At 35.1% G+C, this 23,520-nt stretch overlaps 1 protein-coding gene across 2 annotated transcripts in view; it reads right to left on the bottom strand.

Annotated features, from left to right (window-relative positions):
• Positions 1-23,520, bottom strand: part of LOC110453784 (TSC22 domain family protein 1-like) — an 85,495-nt gene that overhangs the window by 29,533 nt on the left and 32,442 nt on the right. Inside the window, exon 2 of one of the 2 annotated variants that reach the window (XM_021502932.1) lies at positions 15,265-15,306. The exons of the other annotated variant lie outside the window; for it this stretch is intronic. Coding sequence (XP_021358607.1) covers positions 15,265-15,306 — 42 coding nt within the window. The remainder of the gene's footprint in view (positions 1-15,264; positions 15,307-23,520) is intronic. 2 annotated transcript variants of the gene reach the window in all.

The raw sequence follows: 23,520 nt of genomic DNA, 5'->3' as shown, positions 1-23,520 counted from the left end.
ATTGGTACAAGGTAGGAGCTGATGGGCAATGATCTGTATCTGATAACAGTGACGGCTTGTCCCAATGGCTAGTCAACTAATACTTGGAAAGAAACGTAAACAATATCTTTAGTGGTAAAGGTAAACAACGTAGCACATGTGTTCGTCAGTACAGGTAGTTCTCAAATCAGGCCTGATACACAGCCGGTGTGCCTATATACACCACCGACCTTTATCTCTCTGGGGGCGGAGCCTGGCTTACTGCAAGTGGGTGTCAGCCAATCAAATTATACGCTCTTATCACCCTACTACACGTGTATTCATGAGGCAGGTGAAGGTGTTGTGTAAGTATGTGTTTGGATAAAAATAAACGTGTTATCTCTTTATATATAAACATTTACAATAACAAATGTAGGAGAATATAGCTAAAAGGTATATCTGTATGCAAGGACATCAAGGGGAAAAGTTCAATTTTACAGAGATAGAACTTGATAAAAATAAATTGATTTTCAAATCATGACTAATACATTATCACCAAACTATTGAAATAGACGGGTAATATTTTTTTCTTGTCGAAAAATAAATAAATATATACTACAATCCGAGAAAGAAAATAATTATATAGCTTAATATTGCTTTACATTTACCATAAAAGTAATTTTGACTGGGTATAGGTCCAAAGGTTGTTCAATGATTTCCTGTCAACCCTAATTTACAAAGATTCAAACACATGATGCTGGGTTCAAACGAATTACGCAAAAGCAGTGCACTTATAATTCTTTTACAGAAAACCACACAAATTACTAGAAAGTTAATATGACAGTGAAGTTCTGATTCATCATCTTTAATACACATACTGGTGTAGAACACTTGATACCCTCACCACACTAGTCCTGTTCGAGGTCCTGTTCGAGGTCCTGGATTGGATGTACTCCAGCCTCCATATTTTGTATGATTCAGACTCCGGATCTGTTCTCCTTATTGACTTGTTTAACATACAAGTGTCTGTTGTCAGTTCATAAAACCTGTCACTTTGTAAGTTTGTTTCAGTTTACAGAAATCCCTGTGTTGTGGCTATAGTTACAAAGGGGGATGCGTATGTCATCTCGTCTTAGTAACACCATCACTTAAGTTAATGATGTACGGGAAATTATGCATCATCTTTGTTAATTAATCTAATTGCAACATACTTGTGCACGTGTGATTGGTCACGTTTGTGTTTAGGTCAAGCATTTATATTCATATATAATGCCGATCACGATCGATACGACTGGCCACATATTAACAGATTGCCACCTTTATAAAAGAACGCAATCATTACATATTTATGGTTAAAACATTGTCCCATTTGTATTCTAAGACTCATCTCAAATGGAAAATATGACCTTGAAATCTGATGACAGAAAGCGAGGTGACAAATGAAACGAAAAGTTTGGTTCGGGTGTATACTGTTATATTACTGTATTTGACAATGGATATCATAATATTATATTGATCTTGATCACTTTATAGAAATCTGCTTAATATAGCAATATGCACTCTTAGTTAATAGGAACCAGCTAAATATAGTAACGATCAACCCTAAACGGGAAATGAAGAGTTCAATTTCTATTGAATTATCAACAAATATATATAGATGTCAGATCAATTTAATATAACAAGTTTGATAATTTAGAATATCATTTTAAATATATATGATTCCCTACATAAAATTGAAACTGTATACAAAAACAATCCCCATTCTACTGCATACCAATCTCCTTACCACTATATCACAGGTCTAAGTGATTAGATACTGTAGCGGTTTTTCAGAAAACACAAAAGAGAAAGCACTGATAGAAAATCCAATATAAATTTCTTAAAAATATTACTGATATAACATTCATGGAAAAATAAAAACAACTACCATGTAAGCCGGCGTTATCTGTATAAATAACGTCATTACATGTTTTCATTAAGGTTGGTATACGTTAAGTACTGATTGGCTGAAGAGATAAGATATGTTATCAATTATGACAGGCACAGATGATAAAGATGTAAGAAACTTTGAACCTATACTGATGTATGAATGCTATACGACTGATGGTTCTGGTTTGTATGCTATGAAGCACTGTTTTAAACAAAATCTTAAGGAATTTTCTTTCTCCACTAAAATATTTCAACAAATCATCCCTGTTCAAAGTCTGAAAAAGCTCAAAATAACCATTTTAAAATGTTAAGGACAAACTTCGGTACAAAATTAAAACAAGGGCCATAACTCTGTATACAGTTGGAACGAGATCTGATTTCAGTGACACTATGAAGTCCCAAATCTAGCAATTGTACATGTAGGTGACAAGAGAAAGAGATAAACCCAAGAAAACCAGTGCTAAAAGGGCCATTACTCTGTAAATTAATATTTGGGCAAAAGATATGATTTTAGTACGCACTGACTGAGTGAAAATCTCAAGTCCACTCACGTTATAAGATGGGGGACTAAAAAAACACCCCAAAAAAGCATTTTAGTGCGTTATAACTTTCAATATTATTGTTATTGTTATTTTCCCCCTCAAATTGACCCAGATAAGCATGACTTTGCCACATTGAAGGTGACTATTGGTCCAGACGATAGACAATGCCTGAAGATAGCCATCTTCACCTACTGCCCTAAATAGCAGTGTCAAAGTAAGATCCACGAACAAGTTAGAATCTGTCTAGATATTGGGTGTCTGTATCAACCTATCTATCTGATATATCACAATGACTAATAGCTAAGAATCTAGATTAGATTTTTATTACCATTTGTTTTACTTTCAACATTTGATTTAATTATCCAGCAATTTAACCCAACAGAAAATTTGTTGCATCGTATCCATATTTCATGTCTTCTGTGCAAGTTCAAAGTTAACAGGTTACTTGTTCATATTTCCATACATATTACAGAAAGTCAAGTCCTTGTCAGGATAATTATTTTATCAGTACATTAAGTAATGAACTCATTTCAGGAATTTATGCTTCACACATTCAGCACCATGATGGGTTAGATACTATATATATGTTCTGAATGAGCAGAGATTGTTTATTTGCATAATTTTCAATGGAAGCATTTTATCTGAGGGATTGTACATTTGTGTCATTTTCAGAATGATGAGCCGACATTCTTGTGATTGCGGACGTAGATTAGGGCATCATCACACCAACCTCCTCAACAAATCTATTGGAATGTTACAAATCTTCAGACGTAAGTATGAATCTGAGATGAATAAAGGAATGTAACAACAAATCACAACTATTCAAAGCATGAATATAATGTAAAATTTATCAGTAGAAATATTGACATCAATGAGATAACAGTTGTATGGATGAGGTCTGTATGTATGATTGAGATTATACATGCTTTATCAGCCAGATTATTGGAGAATTATGATAGATTGGAGAAATAAGTACACAAGATATCAGCCAGACATTGTATATATCAGCAGATAGCCTACATTACAATGCTTGAGGTACAGAAGTGATGTCCTTGTCTGGCCACTACCCTTTATGATGGTGATACACACAGACCCCACTGGAGGTGCAGAAGTGATGTCATTGTCTGTCCACATCTGGCCACTACCCCCTATGATGGTGGTACACACAGACCCCACTGGAGGTACAGAAGCGATGTCCTTGTCTGTCCACGTCTGGCCACTACCCCCTATAATGGCAATACAGACTCCGCTGGAGGTACAGAAGTGATGTCCTTGTTTGTCCTTGTCTGGCCACTCCCCCCTATGATGGTGATACACACAGACCCCACTGGAGGTGCAGAAGTGATGTCATTGTCTGTCCACATCTGGCCACTACCCCCTATGATGGTGATCCACACAGACCCCACTGGAGATACATAAGTGATGTCCTTGTCTGTCCATGTCTGGCCACTACCCCCTATGATGGTGATCCACACAGACCCCACTGGAGATACATAAGTGATGTCCTTGTCTGTCCATGTCTGGACACTACCCTTTATGATGGTGATACACAGACCCCACTGGAGGTACAGAAGTGATGTCCGTGTCTGTCCATGTCTGGACACTACCCTTTATGATGGTGATACACAGACCCCACTGGAGGTACAGAAGCGATGTCCTTGTCTGTCCACGTCTGGCCACTCCCCCCTATGATGGCAATACAGACTCCACTGGAGGTACAGAAGTGATGTCCTTGTCTGTCCATGTCTGGACACTACCCTTTATGATGGTGATACACACAGACCCCACTGGAGGTACAGAAGTGATGTCATTGTCTGTCCACATCTGGCCACTACCCCCTTAGATGGTGATACACACAGACCCCACAGGAGTTGCAGAAGTGATGTCCTTGTCTGTCCACCTCTGGCCACTATATAGCTACCCCCTTAGATGGTGATACACACAGACCCCACAGGAGTTGCAGAAGTGATGTCCTTGTCTGTCCACATCTGGCCACTACCCCCTATGATGGTGATACACACAGACCCCACTGGAGGTACAGAAGTGATGTCCTGGTCTGTCCACTCCCCCCTATGATGGTGATACACACAGACCATACTGGAGGTACAGAAGTGATGTCCTTGTCTGTCCACTACCCCCTATGATGGTGATACACACAGACCCCACTGGAGGTACAGAAGTGATGTCCTTGTCTGTCCACTACCCCCTATGATGGCGATACACACAGACCCCACTGGAGGTACAGAAGTGATGTCCTGGTCTGTCCACTACCCCCTATGATGGTGATACACACAGACCATACTGGAGGTACAGAAGTGATGTCCTTGTCTGTCCACGTCTGTCCACTACCCCCTATGATGCACACAGAATCGTCGAGTGACAGGACAACATCATAAAACATCTCCTCAGATACCATCCCCGATCCTGTTTAGTACCTGGCTTAAGAGACCACGCAAGCCAATGAAATAGAACTTATCTTGAAAGACAATGCTTTTTTCAATAAAGCAGAACCTGTCTTAAAGACCATACCTCTACCCTATACTGAAGAAACTGTCTTAGGAAACTTTACCTCAACCCTACCCAGTCAAGCCTGTCTTGAAAGACTATACTCCTTGTGTCAGTACAGCAGAATCTGTCTTGTTGAATCATTCCATCTGATAAAATAGCAGAACCTGTCTTGAGACCACCTTTCTGTCAATAAAACAGAACCCCACCCCCCAAATTGCACATTTTGTAAATCTGTGGAAACTAGAGACCGTGAATATAACCCTAACATTTACGGTAAAAGTATGTATAGAGTAAATACATTACCTTATTTTTAACATGGACAGCATCTTCTTAAATTATTTTGATAGGATGATTAAATCAACACCTTCGAGTTAATAGCCAACACCCAGTCAGCACAAGCACATTCAAATCAATTAAAACCTCCTCCACAAGTATTTAAAAGTTCACTTGGCTATGCGCTTTTTGATCCAAATATTTGACATTTTAACTTTGGACTATAAAAAGTTCCAACTTGTATCTTATCATTTTATTTAATGGCACAAAAAATACTTACACTTATGTATATAAGTTTTACAGATCATTGAAAAAGGAAATACTTTTCTATAATTGATCATAAGCAGATGTGTATTTATTGATGATGACTAATAATGTGGTTAGTTATATAGTCCCCATCATTCAAAGCTTTATAATACTAAATGTATACAAACTCTTATCAAAAATATTTTTAAAATCTTTTGAAATTTACACAGAATTTTTACATGTAGGAATAAAAAAGAAATTATCTGAAAACACATTGAAATATGATAAATTCTTTTTATAATACTAAGATTTTACAAGATTTGGGCAAGTTGAGTTTATGATTATAATTAAGCTAACAAAACATTAAAACCATTCACTAGGGAGTATGTTTTGATTCCTGTTGACGGCTCGACAGTCAGCCTACACAGGCATCATCATCACCCACCAGTATAAGCTAGTACTCCTCTATCCTGTAAGGTTTCCTGTCCTGTCTGTAAGCCGGGTGGAACCATGATAGTCTGTCTGTGTGGGTGGATTTTTAACTGTTTATGATCATCAAAACCACATCCAGACAGGATTCACCTACGTGCACCAATGAGCTGTTTATAAGTGGTGGTGGGGTAAAATCTAGGCTAATTCGATAAGAGGGGGTGAAATTACACGATAAATGGCGTCATCTCAGTCTTCTAGAGGGTGTGGTTGAGATTTAATTGTTTTCCACAGGGAATTATATTGCTTCTTATGTATGAAATTATAGAAAAGATAACATAATCAAGTAAATATATTAATAACATAATTAAGCATTCTTAATTGAATGTGATATTATTGAATACTCATTTCATATAAATCTTGTTCATCTGTCAGACTTTATAAAAAAATGTTTAAACATGATTATCATTAACATCCACTAAAAAACCATCTTCACGTAAATGAATTTCATTTCATCTTCTTTATTTCTAATGTGTCTCTTTTAACAGAATCAAATGCAATGATCCTTTACATTTCAGATTTATTAGGGCATGTTCTGAAGCGGGCTTAGTGCAGTATAAACAAAATCACATTTCACTGGTCACAATGAGATAGAAATGTTTAATATTTATGTGCAAAATGTTGAAATGCCCGACTGCCATATTGTTCAGTAAAGTAACTTGCTTAGTGACCTAAAATTCACATATTTTAATTTATCAAAACACGTTTTAGAACTCTAGCTTTCCAGCTCTGGAATATACCCATATCCAACATAATTATACCTGCAGATCAGGTTTTATATAGAGAATAACAAAAACATACTAAAACCAGTATAATGTTTGGATCTTTCTTCAATAGAAAACTACATATATGAATAGAAATTATCCGTCTGTGAACATTAAATTATCTCATGATATGAAAAATAAAAAAAGATTTCTTACAAGCTGAGATTTTATATTCTATAATGCAAGTGGAACCACAGGAAAGATTACACAACAGTCATAAATAGTTGCGTCTATCTTCTTCACCAAGAAAACATGAAGGATGTTATCTATTTTACTGGTATATGCTGCTGTTAAATGGCCCTTTTCAAATGTCACTGCAACACATCAAGATATTTCAATTTCAATATCTCATATTTTTATTTTAAAATGCAATGAAGGTGAGGAAGCATTGAAATTTCACTTCAATAATAAAAACTTTAAGGTCTTAATATGGCAAAATTAAATTAAATTTTGTTTGTGGTTTTAACGTCCATACAACAGCCCAGGTTATGTGTTTCTAAGGAAACAGTAGGTAAGAGAGAAAAGTAAAGATCCATCTGTTTTACTGGACCCCACAAAGCTATTAGATTATGGTTTGATATGTTTGATATGTCCAGCAAACTGGACAACAAACATCAAATAATTGATTTTCATTTTGTATTATAATTTCTTGCTGTCCAGACTTAGTGTGGAATGCACAGAGATAGTTGTATTTTGTATGATCTTTTCGAGCTATTCCTGGGAGAAAAGCCAACAATATTATGGATTTTTTTCTGACAGTGGAAAACAATTGATTTTCAGCACATTCTACAATAAAACACCATATTTTGTTTTGTCCAGGCATTTTAATTTTACACCTCTTCCTTCAACCAGCAATATCCCTGTTCAAATCACGCTTGCAGAGACCAGAAGAAAAAGAACTATCCTTTCTGCGCTCACATCTTGGTCAGACTATATACTTTTTTAAGCAAATCTTTCCAGCCATAACACCAGAGAAAGGAAGTGGCAGTTTATGTGTTTTCGCTCATAATTCTAGGCATCACTTTGGACCATCACTTTCATGTCTTTTTCAGATAGTAAAGTACAAAAGAATCCCCACTGTGTTATCTCAAAACTATGACAAATAAACTGCATGTTTGTTGTTGATAAAACTGCCACAATCAGAAACCCGATTCCAAACCAAATTTTCATCTATCGATTAATCATACAAATATGGAATTTGAGAAAATGACACAATATTTCAAATAAAAACATCCAGTGATCCAGTAGATTATGCGTTTCTATGTAATTCTAAATCAATACAATGTCTAGGTAATCATAAATATCATATCACATATTGTGAGGAAACGTTGACTGGAAGTATATTTTGAATCTATACTACTGGAAGTCTTGATGCAGGGATCATCATGCTGCTTCAGATCTGATAATCAAATATAAACAAATCAATTTCCAATGGAAAGAAGGAGTATTTTTTACGAATTATAAGAAACAGATCTCCAATTAACAAAATCAAAGGAAAAATTATCTTTGTTCATTCTGGTTATACATATAAAGTACATATGTCAAGTTGCAAAAGTTTTTTTTTTTTTTTAAATAAAATGAAAATTTGATGATACATGTATATATAATTTCCAATTACAACAAAAATGTATGAAAATCCTCAATTTTCATCGTTTTAACCAATAATTTTTACCTAATTTAACGTCAAGAGTCCATTTTTAAAAATATTCTGATACTATAATCACCAATTTCAAAAAATATTTTAAGTTATTTATTCAATTTCATGCAACTAAAAGACCTGGACATTGTTTGATTTCAGAAAAAAAACCTGTATAAGATAACTATTTTGTGCAACTTATGCAATAATAATTAGAGAACTGTATAAAGGATAAAGGAATTTTGTTTGAATTTTTAGAAGCCTCATTTATCATCGTTAAAAGATAGAAACAAAACTCAGGTTCAACTAGGACTTGTTGAGTTAGGCTTGGTTGTGGTGTGTTATCGGACGTGTATAGGAACATTTGAAGGTCAACTGTTGATAACTGTGTAAATTCAGTCCTAAAAACGTTTAAAATCACATATCTTTATCTCAAACATAGTTTTTTTTCTTACATTGCGTCATTTATGCCATGTCATATCAACAAATGTAACTGTTCTAACTGTAATTCGAAGTTTAGGAATTCGTCAAGTCATGTTGAGATAACCTCATGACCTTTGGAAAGGTAACCATGGTCTAAAAATTTAAAAAGGGTTTTGCTGCATTACACAGGTACACAAATCTAATTCTATTGGAGAAAGATTGAATTCCTCTGGTGACGTAAAGTTAAGTATACACAGGTAGTCGGGACAAACTAGAATTACCAGTTGAAGGACAAAATTAACTTTAAAACACATATCAAATTACTAAAATGCACAATTTTTTCAGCAGTATCTGCATGAAAATCTTACTTTGGTAAAAAATGAAGACATTCATTTTGTGGAGAAACTGAGTTTTTCTACATTACTGACACAACAGGAATTAAATGTTTCTGATATTTGGCCACTGATAATATTATTTGGGATGCGTTGTTCTACTGGTACCAGTAAACAGGCCAGAGTTTCCGTGCTGATGACCTTTCGGTGAGACAGGTTTCACCATTACGTCAGTTTTACTGTCACAGGTTTTTGTGTAACCTTTGTTCAACCTTAACCCTTTCACCACTGTAGACCATAATAGACTCATCCATATCAATACATGGGAGAGTCTACAAAAGTTACTTAGGGGTGAAAGGGCTAATCTGGTCAATGAACTCCACACTATACAGCTTTAGTAGTTCATGTCCATGACATTAAAACCAGCAACATCAAGGCATTAACAAAATCTATATATAAAGCAAATCCATGTTATGGCCAACAGATTAACCTGTCACTATTTCCATTCCCCTGATCTTGATTTGTTAAGGTATGTACTAGGTATACGTAGGACTTTTATTTTTCTTATATCATGTTCAAAACTAACTGATCATAATTAACAGTCTACAAATATGGATGAACACATTTTACTAATACAAACACTTAATTATTATTATAAAAATATCAAAACAACTGTTATATATGACAGACTGAACTGAATATTTAATTTGAATCTATACATTCATATTAAATCACAAAAAAAGAAAACATCAATATGATTATTTCAGGAGGTTACTTTCTAGTACATTGGGGGGGAAACAAGCAATGCTGATAGCCAAAGCTAGTGCTGTCGACCCGACGGTGATTTTGGATGTTCACGACTAAATATCATGTCCAGTAGTACGTGAGTTTGTAATTGTTAGTTTGGCCACTGACCATTTCAAGGCAATACTCCAAAACACAAAACAGTGACACTATGTGTTGATACAGGACCTTGGTTCTTATCGGCCACCAAACTCGCGAGAGGTCAGGGTCAAACAGGAAATTTCAATTTCTATCAACGTCACTGAATTTTACATTATTCATAAGCTGATTGCATGATGTTACCAAATAATACGTTGACGTCTTTTGAACAGGTGCTTATATCTTGGTACAGGTAAAACTAGAGGAAACAGTGACAGCTATATATACAGTACAAAAAGGTACTGCACATCAGAATGTAGTACACAGTAGTACAGAAAGCTAACCCATTCTGTACAGGTAGGGGCAGTATACACACATTTTGTACAGATAGGGGCAGTATGCACACGTTTGGAGGCTCGGGGTGGGGTACACCATTCTATACAGGTAGGGGAACACCATTCTGTACAGGTAGGAGCAGTATACACACATTTGGAGGCTCAGGGTGGGGTACACCATTCTGTACAGGTAGGGTCAGTATACATACATTTGGAGGCTCAGGGTGGGGTACACCATTCTGTACAGATAGGGTCAGTATACTCCATTCTGTACAGGTAGGGCAGTTTACACACAGTTGGAGGCTCCGGGTGGGGTACACATAGGTAGTATGTAGTCAATATACCAGCCAGTACACAAATCTTACAGGTAACACACAGTACACAAATTGTACAGGTAACATACAAAACAGATTCATACACACAAGTAAGGCAGTCAACAGAACTCGGGTAACTTGTACATCTTCAATACATGCTCTTTATTCTGAAGCTACTGTGTTGTACCAGATTCTAAATCATCTTCAATACATGCTCTTTATTATCAAGCTACTGTGTTGTACCAGATTCGAAACCATTCCAGTCAACACCACTGTTAAAAGGTGTCTTCCATACAGGTAGTATTTCTTGTTCCAAAATTTTTAAACTTAATTTTAAAGACATACATTAATTTTAAACACACCAAAAGGCAATTTCTCATTAAAAACCTATTTGTGCAGTAGCACCCCAATGTTAAAGAAAGCTATCCCACCCCAGATATTTAAATTATTTATCCTTTAACATGCTTAATTCATTTCCAGTTCAGTAAGAAGTCTCACTATATTATCAAAGAATTTATAATAGATATATGCAAGGAGAAATGAAGCTTTGATATTGTACAGAAAATCTCGGAGAATCGTAAGTGAAAATGTCACTGTCGCCATAACACGCATAGGTCAGTGACCTCTTTACTTAATACCTTTTAGAAGTGGGATTATCTTGGGCGTCACAATATGACTGCCCGCTGATAACCTCAACCAAAGCTCTTTAATTTGGATTTTTCAAGCAGAACATCAAGGATTGAGAGATATTTTATACAACAAAACATATCATGAATATTTTTATCTTTTGAATTCAATGCTGGATATTAATGTTACCTCATAGTGTTTTTTGTTATGTGGTCATATACAGAATGTACAGTGTGAATCAGAATATCATTATCTATACACAATAACAACATATCAGGGAAGTGTTCAGCCTACTGTCAACAAGTAAACAGGATGCTGAACAGTTTATTCCAATGATATCATAATGCGAGAAAGACTCATCCGGAGTGTTTTTTCTCCTTTACATAAAACAAATTCTGGATTTTTGTTTTACCGCAATCCATGGTAATAAGCCTCTTTGGGGCTTTGCAATTGGGGGAAAAATTGTAGAAACTTCTAAAATTCTTGCCAAACTCTCCTTTCAATTATGTTAGTTAATAATGGGGAATATAAACGGGATTGATGGTAAGACCAGGAAAATGGGAAGATACTTTTAAATAGGATGGAGTGCTAACTAGGTCAAAAAAATGGGAAGTGTCACTTTAAACCCTGTCTATTCTTTTGGCAGACATATAAACAGAACGGGTATATTCTAATGACAGTGTATTCTGACTTGAAATGTTTGTCCCTTACTTTGTTCAATTTAGTCAGTATTTCCTGTAAGTTACATGTTTATGATACAGAATTACTTGGATGAGCAGCAGTTTTGTGTATATTAACGGGTGCTGAAGCTCCTGAACGTGTTCAGTAGGACCACCTGCTAACATTATGTCTGATCTGAAAGATTCATTTTCATGTTTACAATCATTAATACACAGACACAAACATAGACAATAGGACAGTAACAAACACTGATGATAGAACATATCAGTAACTTTCCTACACAGCCCTGTAACACAGAAACAAACAAGTCTGTTTAGGAATAAACAGCTGGTATAAATAGCTAACAGGTGGACAGTAAATGCCAAGGTCAAAACAAGTGGAAAAATTTCGTTCTAAAATTAAAATTATCAACACTGATAATTATAATTTCAAAGTATGCATTTCTTCTGAGGATTAAGATCATAAAACTGATTTTGTTGTAAAAAAAACAATCCTTTTTGATAACATTTTCAAGTCAAAGTTTAATTATCCTGGAGCAAAGAGACAATCATGTCAGTACAAAGAGGTCTGGCAATGACATTTGATTGGGTTTGTATAAATCAATTTAAAAAATCACTTTGAAAAATCTTTTATTGTGTACGTCAAGTTTTAATCAAGACTGTTTTTGATAACATGTGCGTAACATGAACAAAGTTCAAATTTAATCAATGTTAAGATGAAGGTTATGACTGGAGTACCTGAATTTGAACAACTACAAGCCTTTTGATGAAGGTTATGACTGGAGTACCTGAATTTGAACAACTACAAGCCTTTTGATGAAGGTTATGACTGGAGTACCTGAATCTGAACAACTACAAGCCTTTTGATGAAGGTTATGACTGGAGTACCTGAATCTGAACAACTACAAGCCTTTTGATGAAGGTTATGACTGGAGTACCTGAATCTGAACAACTACAAGCCTTTTGATGAAGGTTACGACTGGAGTACCTGAATCTGAACAACTACAAGCCTTTTGATGAAGGTTACGACTGGAGTACCTGAATCTGAACAACTACAAGCCTTTTGATGAAGGTTACGACTGGAGAACCTGAATCTGAACAACTACAAGCCTTTTGATGAAGGTTACGACTGGGGTACCTGAATCTGAACAACTACAAGCCTTTTGATGAAGGTTACGACTGGAGAACCTGAATCTGAACAACTACAAGCATTTTGATGAAGGTTACGACTGAAGAATCTGAATTTGAACAACTACAAGCCTTTTGATGAAGGTTACGACTGATGAATCTGAATTTGAACTACAAGCCTTTTGATGAAGGTTATGACTGGAGAACCTGAATCTGAACAACTACAAGCCTTTTGATGAAGGTTATGACTGGAGAACCTGAATCTGAACAACTACAAGCCTTTTGATGAAGGTTACGACTGGAGTACCTGAATCTGAACTACAAGCCTTTTGATGAAGGTTACGACTGGAGTACCTGAATCTGAACTACAAGCCTTTTTATGGCCTCTTCACTTTAGATGTGATGATCCGTCATTACCCTTGTCCTATTTCATTAGTCATTTCTTACTTAAAGCCAATATCTTATATCTTATACTCAACTACACGATATCATTATCATACTTTAAAGCCAAGTGGTTAAATATATTTTTCTTGTTCGTAAATAATACACCGAAATATCTAGTTTTAATCTTTATTATTACTAAATAGAATACAATATATAAACTTTACTTTTTTCACAACAATTATGAAACTTTTTTTCAATTTAAATTAATCATGTGCAATCTTATTGGCGTGGAAGAAGTTTGAAAGGGTGTAAACACGGAAGGAACTTACCAGAGTACCTAAGAAAACCTGCATAGTTGAGCAGGTAACTCTATACCTTTTCATGTTTTATCTGGGAGTTAAACCCTGGAGCCATCTTGGTGAAAGCAAGTACCCTATCCCCTGTGTCATCTGATCACTGACTAATTAGAATACATATTCACAAACAATCAATACTTTACACTGTTACAATAATTTGCCCCTAAACTGAAAACTCTACAGGAAGAAAATACATTTATGAGGAAATTTTAATGGTCATTTTTGAATATAAAACTGCAGGCAGATTTTTACAGGACTAGCTCCACCTATATTTTGAGTTATTTTTTTTTTTATTAACACCTGACATGAAATCTTCAAACCCAGGAGTTGAGTAATGGTACTCCTGTACATGCCTGCCTTTATACACATTTATGTCAGACCTGTTTTGACTTTAAGCCTGGAAGTAGATAGCAAATCTGAAGATTGATTAAACAAAGTTTAATCTAGAATAAACTTTTAGGATATATACATTTGTAGGAAAATTTGAGGTTTACATGTATAACGATGATTTTATCTGAACAACATTTCTAAAACACCATTAATCCTGACTTTTATGTTTTTTTAAAAACTAGGCTTGTTTCATGAATCTGAACAACTACAAGCCTTTTGATGAAGGCAATTTGTTTCATTTCACCGGTAAATCAGCATAATCACTTCAAACAGTCTCCAACAAATCAAATCTATAATGGCAATTTAAAGTTGATTTGATTTCATCCTACAGATAGTAGCAAATAACAAATACTTTTTGATTTAAACTATTTATATCAACCATTCCTACTGCCAGAACTACCTGCAATAACATCAGGAGAAACAACTGATAGAGTGATAAAACATGTATATGGAAGGAAAGAAAAATGTGGAGAACAACATTGAGGTTCTGGGTAGTTGAGAAACTCAAGCTAGGATAAAAGACTAAACAAAACTGCTACGATTATAACGACTGAAGGAATAAGCATGCTGCTATTTGATATGCATGAGATAAACTTTTCCCATTTTTAGAGTAAGCCTTTTAATATGAAAAATCACATTTGTGAATAAAACCATGTGTTCCCTTTATTACTCAATTACATAGGATAGATACCATCTTTACCTATCTGTCTGTCAACCCTAGGCTTGGTATTTACAAATCCACCCCCAAGTAAATTTTAGATAAGCAGTCGCAATGTTAAAGGTTGAAATTTGTAAGCAATACAAAAATAAAGTTTTGCAAACATAGCAACCCAACAATTGAAAACAAAAATCCACATTTACAATACAGTAAACAGTGCCAGACTGGTACCCTAAATTATGTTGATTTCCTGCAGTGGGTGGGTTAGATCTATCGGGCAGTAGGTGGGTTAGATCTACCGGGCAGTGGGTGGGTTAGATCTATCGGGCAGTGGGTGAATTAATCTGTTAGAGGTAACCATATTAGTATTTAATCCACACAGATCAGACTTTAGATGCATAATACATTACCTAATCCACATGTACGGGTTCTGCACACTCTTAGTCTTGATACTGTAGTAAAAACAGTAGTTTCTTGATCAGTATAACAAAGAATCACTACACAGGGGAATAGGGCAAGCACGGTTCTATATGACTGATTCTAGCTTTCATGAGGCAGATTATTATTTTTTTGTTATCAAACAAAGCTGCGGATGTAAATTTTGTACTGATGAGACCACATTGAAGACAGACCCCCCGCCATGTTATGCTTTTGTTGTGTTAAGGTAGACATAAAGCATAGCTGAAGGATGAGTAAACAAATTTGATATACTGCTTCATGTTTTTGATTTCATCTCTGTAGGATCCCCAACTTAAATTAAGTGTGCAGTCTTAGCAAATAACTGAACATATCTTTCATTGTCAGATGACAAGGCTGTTATATAAAGTCTTCAAACAAGATTTTGAAGATGCGATATGCAAGATTAACACAACCAAGTTTATATAAGTAGAATGTCAATGGCACTTTCATTAGTTACACCTTGGATCACATCAGACTCTGGGGTTTATGCTCCAATTCTTAACATTCATGGGAATAAGACTTCGATAAATGTTTAAGCTTTTTTTTACCAACATTCACATTATATTTCAATAATGACCATGTATTTAACTGGTAAAAGTTTAAAAATTCTTGACTAAAACAAAATGTGTGTACGTTTAAAATTCAAGGTTACCTATATTCTACCTACAGTAAGCTACACCAGATGGAAGTCATCATCATAGCTTACTGTGACATCTATGTAACCTTGGCATTTTTATACACCCACCTGGTATTGAGTGCCAGTAGTAGTTTGCATGTATAATTTTTAAGCATGCAAGAGTTATTTCCCTTCTGTCAGAGTTGTGTTCAATTTTCCAGATAGAGTTGTTCCCCTTTAGTCAATGCATGAGAAAGCTCTAGCCTCAAGATTATAGTCTCCACAATTATTGTCAGGATTAATTAAAAACAAGGTTTTTGTTATTTATCTTAGTTTGAAATTGTTTAACCTACCTACAAACTTCATGTATCTAACATGCTGCAACCTGATTATTCCAGATCAGTTTAACCCGAGACACTGAATTATTCAAAGTATCCCATCTACCATGCAGTACCATTGGATCAAATGCTCAAGCTTGATCAAATTACCAATAGATTACATATCAAATGACAACCCCCCACCTCCCCCCAGCAGAATTAAATGTTATATATACATGAAAGGTTGAACACATAAACTTTCACATTATATACCTATAAAACAGGTGCTTTTCAAATTCCTCATTTATTTTTACCCCCAAATTTTTCATGTACTAACCTGACCTATTTAACTCAGTAAAGAAAATACATAAATATACTCCTGATCCAATATCTGTTTGGAACCCTGTCAAAATCACAATTCTTTCAAAAATTAAATAGGTAAAATGTTGTTTATCCAATAATAAGCCATCATTTCAGGAGGCTTGTTATAAAATATCTGTCAAGACAGCCTGGTTAAACAATAGGATGACAAAATCTCAAAGACTATCAAAGGAAGATTGAAAAAAAATACAAAAAAAAATAAGCAAAATCTCTTAGAGCAAGGTTTATTGGAAAGATGACAACCTTTGATCTATAAGTTTCTTTTAATTCTTATCTTGTTGATATGTTCTTTTTTTTTGTTGCTCTGGAGTTGTCTCCCTTGTACTTGCAGCCATAGCCTGAGTGATGTGTATTAGGTATAATGACAAGAGGAAATAGAATCATCAAATATTCAAATAACATTACTGGAAGTAAGGTAATCAGTATTTTGAGAATAAATAATGAATCTCTTCTTAGGACAAAGGAGAGCTTTGAATTTATACAGACTGATAGGAATATAATCAGTTGATAATTCTGAACACAGCCATGATTTTGGATTGATATCACTTAATTTCTTGTCATTAAATCATCAAATGGTTTAGGACTAAATATTGAAACAGATTTAACAATTTTCTTCAGATCATTTCCAAAACTTGCAAAGCAATCTAAGATAAAATATTCTGCATTAAAAAAAAGACACTAATCTCAGACAGATTTTAATCTAGAACAAGCTACAAAACAAATCTTTATCAGAAAGTGTTCATGTAAAGAGAAATAATAAGATATTATTAGTTATCTCTGGGAAAGGAGGGGTCCAAGGGCTCATAGACCCCTTCTAACCCAGAGATAACAATTTTGTCACCCTGACAATCTTTTATAACTCTTTTCTGCAAAGTTATAAGTCACTTTGTGAGTTTGAGTTGTACATGACTGCTACCAAAATAGTCCCTACTGGACACTTTTTCGGCAATATTTCGGACAATACACAATCATCTTTGTAATTAGCACCCTAGAGGCCCTCTCATTGCCTGTTTCATTGAATTTGCTGTCAATTAAGTAGGCTATTTCATCCTGTGAATTAAAATAATTGGAGGTTCTTGTATATACCGCTTTATCACAACGTAGATCGTAAATCGTCTCAAAGCGGTTCACAAATTATTATTCGTGGTTATAGGACCTTTGCAACCAGCCAATACCTTTCTCAACTCCCTGGGGAGCATACAGCCAGAGCTAGCATTCAACAATTCTAGAACTGCCCAACCACGTACTCATTTACAGCTGAGTATACTGGAACAAGCAGAGTAAAGTATCTTGCTCAAAATTACAACACAGTGAATGATTGGCACACCACCAACGCTTGGGTGTGTGTCGGTGCCATCTTTGTTGCTATGAAGAGAGATTGTAGTTTGAGTTATCTCCCCTCACATGCGCTTTTTTAGACCCCAGCAGAGCGGGGTTTATAGAAATATAGACCCCGGCGAGACATCCAATCAGAAAGAGTGTCACAAATAAGAAGGGTGTCATTTATCTCCCTATTCTGTAGACAAGTCAGGTTAAGATGCACTGTAGAGTCGCACAATTCGTAGTGTTTCATTAGGAATCATTCAAACCAAAAGGCAATAATGCAAACATGAATAGCATTTTTAATGCTGCAAAATGATGACCAACATATCAAGTTTACAAAATTAACTATTTTTACATTAAAGTATAATCTAGAAATAAGTTACTGGTTAAATTCAGCGTCCGCAACATGTTTTTTTTTTAAGAGCAACACAAGCTGAATCACCAAAGCAAGTGTTAATTGTGTACCACTTATAGTTATCTAGATTTAGATTGAACACTTTTTCTCTATGAAGAAATATAAGGAAGTCATCAGGCGTAAAATGTAGGTCAAATTCAGCATCCCAAACATGAATTCAGTAGTGCAACCATAGCTAGCTGCCTCATTGAGGCAAGTATTAATCAGATAATCACCCAACTCTCCCTCCATTGTAATAACTGTAAATGCCAACATCAATATAGAAATTCTGAGTAATACAAAACTAAATTTAACTCTATCATTAAGTACATACGTGTTTTGAGAAGTTTTAATGTAATTTATTAGTTGCATTTTACCACGCCATTTTACAGCCATTTTACCAGCCATTTCACCGGCCATTTAACAACCCATTTTACAGGTATTTTATTGTTAATTTTTGGACTTCATCATTGGTAACATCTTGTTTACATAATGTCACTTACACCAGTCAATTAGTTGGACACCAGTAGATTTCTGCAAGGAATAGTGAATCGCATAACTAAACAATTTAAAGATTGATTATAAAATAATAACATTCCTTTTGGAAAATTGCTTAAAATACAGATATACTGCGTCATAATTATCAACAATTTCTTAAAACTTCACCATATATTTATGGCTCTAGTTTTTGTATGTCCACTGCCTACAGTAAATTATATTTGATGTTTCATACTGGAGATGTTTCCTTAAGGAAATCCTGGACTAGTTACATTCAGCAATACAGTCCTCTGGTCTAGCCAGTGTCTAACCTTGCTGTAGTTTTAAATGGTCTCGTGTAACATATAACAAAATTGTAATCACATTGGAAGGGACATAACTCTTACTGATGTTAGGATTTGAGTGAATTATGATTTGTGTGACAAGACAGAAATATACAATACATATTGTCAGAGTTTCGATTACAAATGTCGCCTTAATAGCAGTGCACACCAAACCTGTAAAGTTAACACTTGTTATGAAATATACAACAGGTCACCAGTCCATGACCGATGTAGACACATCTCTGTCATATCAAAGCACGCCATTGAATATGCCACTGATGATCAGGGAGTATATATTTGGTCAACACCCGACGACAGAGGTCGGAAAACAAAAATTAACATCACCTGACCTTATATGAAGGTTGTTCTCTCCCAAAACTTTAAAAGTTTTCCAAAACATAATGACAGCTAAAACCCCAGGTGAGAGGATATCTAAATTTCAACATTGGAAAAATACAATTTTCATCTAATAACTTTCCACATCTCAGATAGTTGACAAACTTAATATTCCAAGCTCTGGTTCATAAATATTCCTTAGATTGAAGGGACATCACGTGAAGAGCTATATTCTTTTTAATAAATATATGTGTTGTATGCACTTCCTCTTATGTTACCTCGCTATCCCCATATTCATAGTCTGTTCCAAATGTCAAATTTGACCACTTGAATTGTTCCGGACAGCCCTGTTAAAAATAGCGCCAATAACGTCACCTAACCATTTTGAAACGAGGCAGGAAACACAGGTGGTCTGACCGAGATGAAACATTTCTTAAGGGGCCCCCAGAGAGGGGGCCGTTAGGCAACTGCAACTTCTTACCGCACTATGAAACTAAGTAATATGATTCCGTGTTCTGTGTTGAAACTTATTGTATCATTAATTATTCATCATCAGAAGTTAATTGCACACTTGCCATTATTCAGAATTTAAATTTATTACCGGAATGTGACCGGTACAGATGGTACGGGCTAAACACCTTCCCTCAACCATGGTACAAACCTTTCTGTAAAAAGGAATATTCACGAGACGAATATCCCTTTGAAATGTTTTCATAAAGTGTATATATAGAATGACAAGTATAAACTAGAATTATGTAGTCAGTGTGACATTAAAGCCGCTCACCACTTTAAATTTAATTGCTTCAGTAACACATCAATATCTACTATAATAACTCAGGTATGTGTTCTGTATTCTGCTAATTGAAAATCAGGTGTAACATGTGATGATGTTGCCTTTGGAATTTCCAAAATCAATCACTTCTTAAATGATGCCTTAAAACATTTCTCCCTCTCCTCTTTTTTCACCCTCTAAGTGTGACGCATTGTTGTAATTTTCATTAATAAGCATCCTCCAATGATGTGACATGAGCATTTACGTGCAGAATGGCAATCGGTGAATGGATGATAAAGAATAGGTGCATTTTGTGCTTGTTAAATGAAGGATAATTAACAGTAGTGGGAAAGCATGCATGGAGAAAAGAGACAATATTGTTCTTCTTTTATTTTTTTATTTTTTTACTCATATTAATAATAATCATTAATATATGTAGTGACTTTATTTACTGTCTCACATTGAATATACAAAATCTCACAAAATCTCACAAATGTTCTTGGAATATATTTGAATTATATTTCTCAATGCGACTTTACCAACGCAAGAGTTATTTCCCTTACATCAGATTGGATAATATTTTGATACGGCGCAAATTCTTGTCAAACAGCAGCGGCAGTTGTGTCATGTTCTTAAATTGTTACATTTTCATAAATAAATACACCAGAAGTAGTATGCTTTGTTAAAGAAATGTTTGATAAGCATACACAGTTCACATATTGTCTCGTCTCAGATCCATTACCGTTATCAACCTAAGCACGATATGTCATATTACTTTCCCGTTTGAAACATCAAAATAGAGGTTATACTTCATCACTTATACGGTTTATAAGTATATATATTTACCTCTTCCTTCTACGGACAGCGTCAATGCTTGACAGTCTTCACGTGTGCTTACTCGAATCATGTGTTTCACATGGTAACACTCCTCAGACCTCAATCCGAGTTTCTAAAACGCTCAAACCTAGTACACGAATTTCACGACCACAACACTCGTAGAATGTACCGAAGATTAACATTTTGTTTTCAGCAATTATTCAAAGTATGGATTATTATTTGGAGAGGAGTATCAGAAGACTTTATGTAACCCACAGGCGAGTGTCAAGAGATTCTACTTTCTATTTATGATAACGAAACTATATAGCAGAAGCATGCAAGACTGAATTATGCGCACGCCTCCCGAATGGAAGTGGGTCCGTCATTTCGTTCTCTGGACAGAATTTATAAGCTGCTCGGCTCTCGCCAAGAGCGGCTAAAAAATGAGAAACGATTGTGATTTTTTTTTATTACATTGTACAACTCAATGCCTCTGGCCATTTTTTTTCTAGACCATCCATATATATATTTATGCATAATCTCTTTTCCACTTTCACTATCTCCATACGCTAACACTTAGTAAGTCATTTTAGCCATCACACACAATAAACTGTATAGCAAAACCACTATGTGTACATGTAGAATGTGTGTCAGATATGGAACGTGTTGAGATACTTAATAATTATATGTTTTCAATACTTTACATAGATTAAAGCATACTTGTAAATGGACCCTTTTTATGTTGAGATAACTTTTCTTTAAACATTACTTTTTGTCCGAAACAGAAGCCGTAGTTATTGGCATCACACGCCATTTTTACAACGTAAACAAATTCATTTCTCCGTTTTCAATGCGTATTCCGATTCTATCTGAAGTCAAAAATTAATTATTTATAGAGAAAAAGTTGCTGCATGATCACACATTCTAAGTCAACATAATGTGAAAACATGAACTGTTGAAACATTACGATTTAAATTATATTTTTGTTATGCGATCCGATATAATATAAGTAGGTTCTCCTTCCTCAGTTATTCATCCTGGCCCGTCATTTTGACATATCTAAATCTAGTTGTGATAACATAGCTTTCTGACATGGAGAGATTTTTTTTATATATTGCGTCGTCACGGCAGAGGAGGCCTGGTATTAATATTAGTACCAATTTAAATCTTGCATGCAAATACAAAAAAAAACCACGTTTAATTCAGCAATATAATAAATCATACAATTTTACTGAACCCAGGAATATTATCAATTATGTAAATCTAATAGCGCACATATCACATTTGACCCCGAGTACCGACAGAGGACAGAACAGAATACACCGTGGCCATCACAACAGTTATCCCTTGGAGGGCCTCATAGCAAAATCAAACTAACTAGTCACTTATCCCTTCCTTTCACATAAACTACTGTATATATAAACACAACGTAAACTCTCTCCGATACATGCCCATTAATATAACAAAATAAGTTCATCTGTGTTTAAACTCAGACAAAGATATTAGCGAGGTTATAAGTTTTAGATATTCAATCATAACATAAACAGCGCTAACATTTCTGTCAATTTCATTTCTGCTTTAAACCGGCTATCCAGAAGAATACATGCACCGTACTAACTGCTAGGGCAGTTATTTTCTCCTTTGAATACTTCACACCTGCAATAATGATTCCGTAACATACTCCTTGTGCTATCTTTTGACCATTTGGCAACTTTTCGCTTCGTAGCTGATGCGGTACAACGATTCATGCGCTAGTAGAGGGGAATCCCTGAACAAAGTTGGTCAGACAGGTAGAAATCCCGATGATTATCTTAAAATTATTCATTTCTTTGAATCTATATCAGCCAAATCCGATCGTTATTTTTGCATAAGGAGTCTCACTTGATATGTTTATGTAGTATTTGAAAAAAAAAGGGCAACAAAACACAATCTAATTAAAATTATATCTTCACATCGCTCCCGTTTACTGATATGTCGCGTTGAAGATCTAACAACATCCCGTAGAGGGTCATGTTCNAAATAAGAGACACACTGGGCCTGTATAGCTCACCTATTATTCATGTCGCATCTATGATCTTCAAGAGGAACCAGGTCAAATTTATTGAAATTTGGCTATTAAGAAGTTGTTCAAACATTTTTAATAACACACTGGATCCCTGTGACATTGAAAGTGAATCGAAGTAATTGCTCAACATAGCTGTCAACATTAACTAACAGCTCAGTCTCAGTTTCAGAAACAAAACTAAATCGTCTGCATACACAGAACTATATTGGTTACTACAGTTCGAGATTATAAANGATTGGTTGAAAGAAAGAGTTATGTCGTGTTTTGATTGGCTTGTTATAAATACGATAATGCATTCATGTTGACCTCTGACGTGACCCTCTATGGGATGTTGTTAGATCTTCAACGCCACATATCAGTAAACGG

This window comes from Mizuhopecten yessoensis, unplaced genomic scaffold (genome assembly GCF_002113885.1).
Source record: "Mizuhopecten yessoensis strain PY_sf001 unplaced genomic scaffold, ASM211388v2 scaffold7507, whole genome shotgun sequence".
Classification (NCBI taxonomy): Eukaryota; Metazoa; Mollusca; class Bivalvia; order Pectinida; family Pectinidae; genus Mizuhopecten; species Mizuhopecten yessoensis.
Note: the sequence above shows the minus strand (reverse complement) of the source record. Positions and strands in the feature narration are given on the sequence as shown.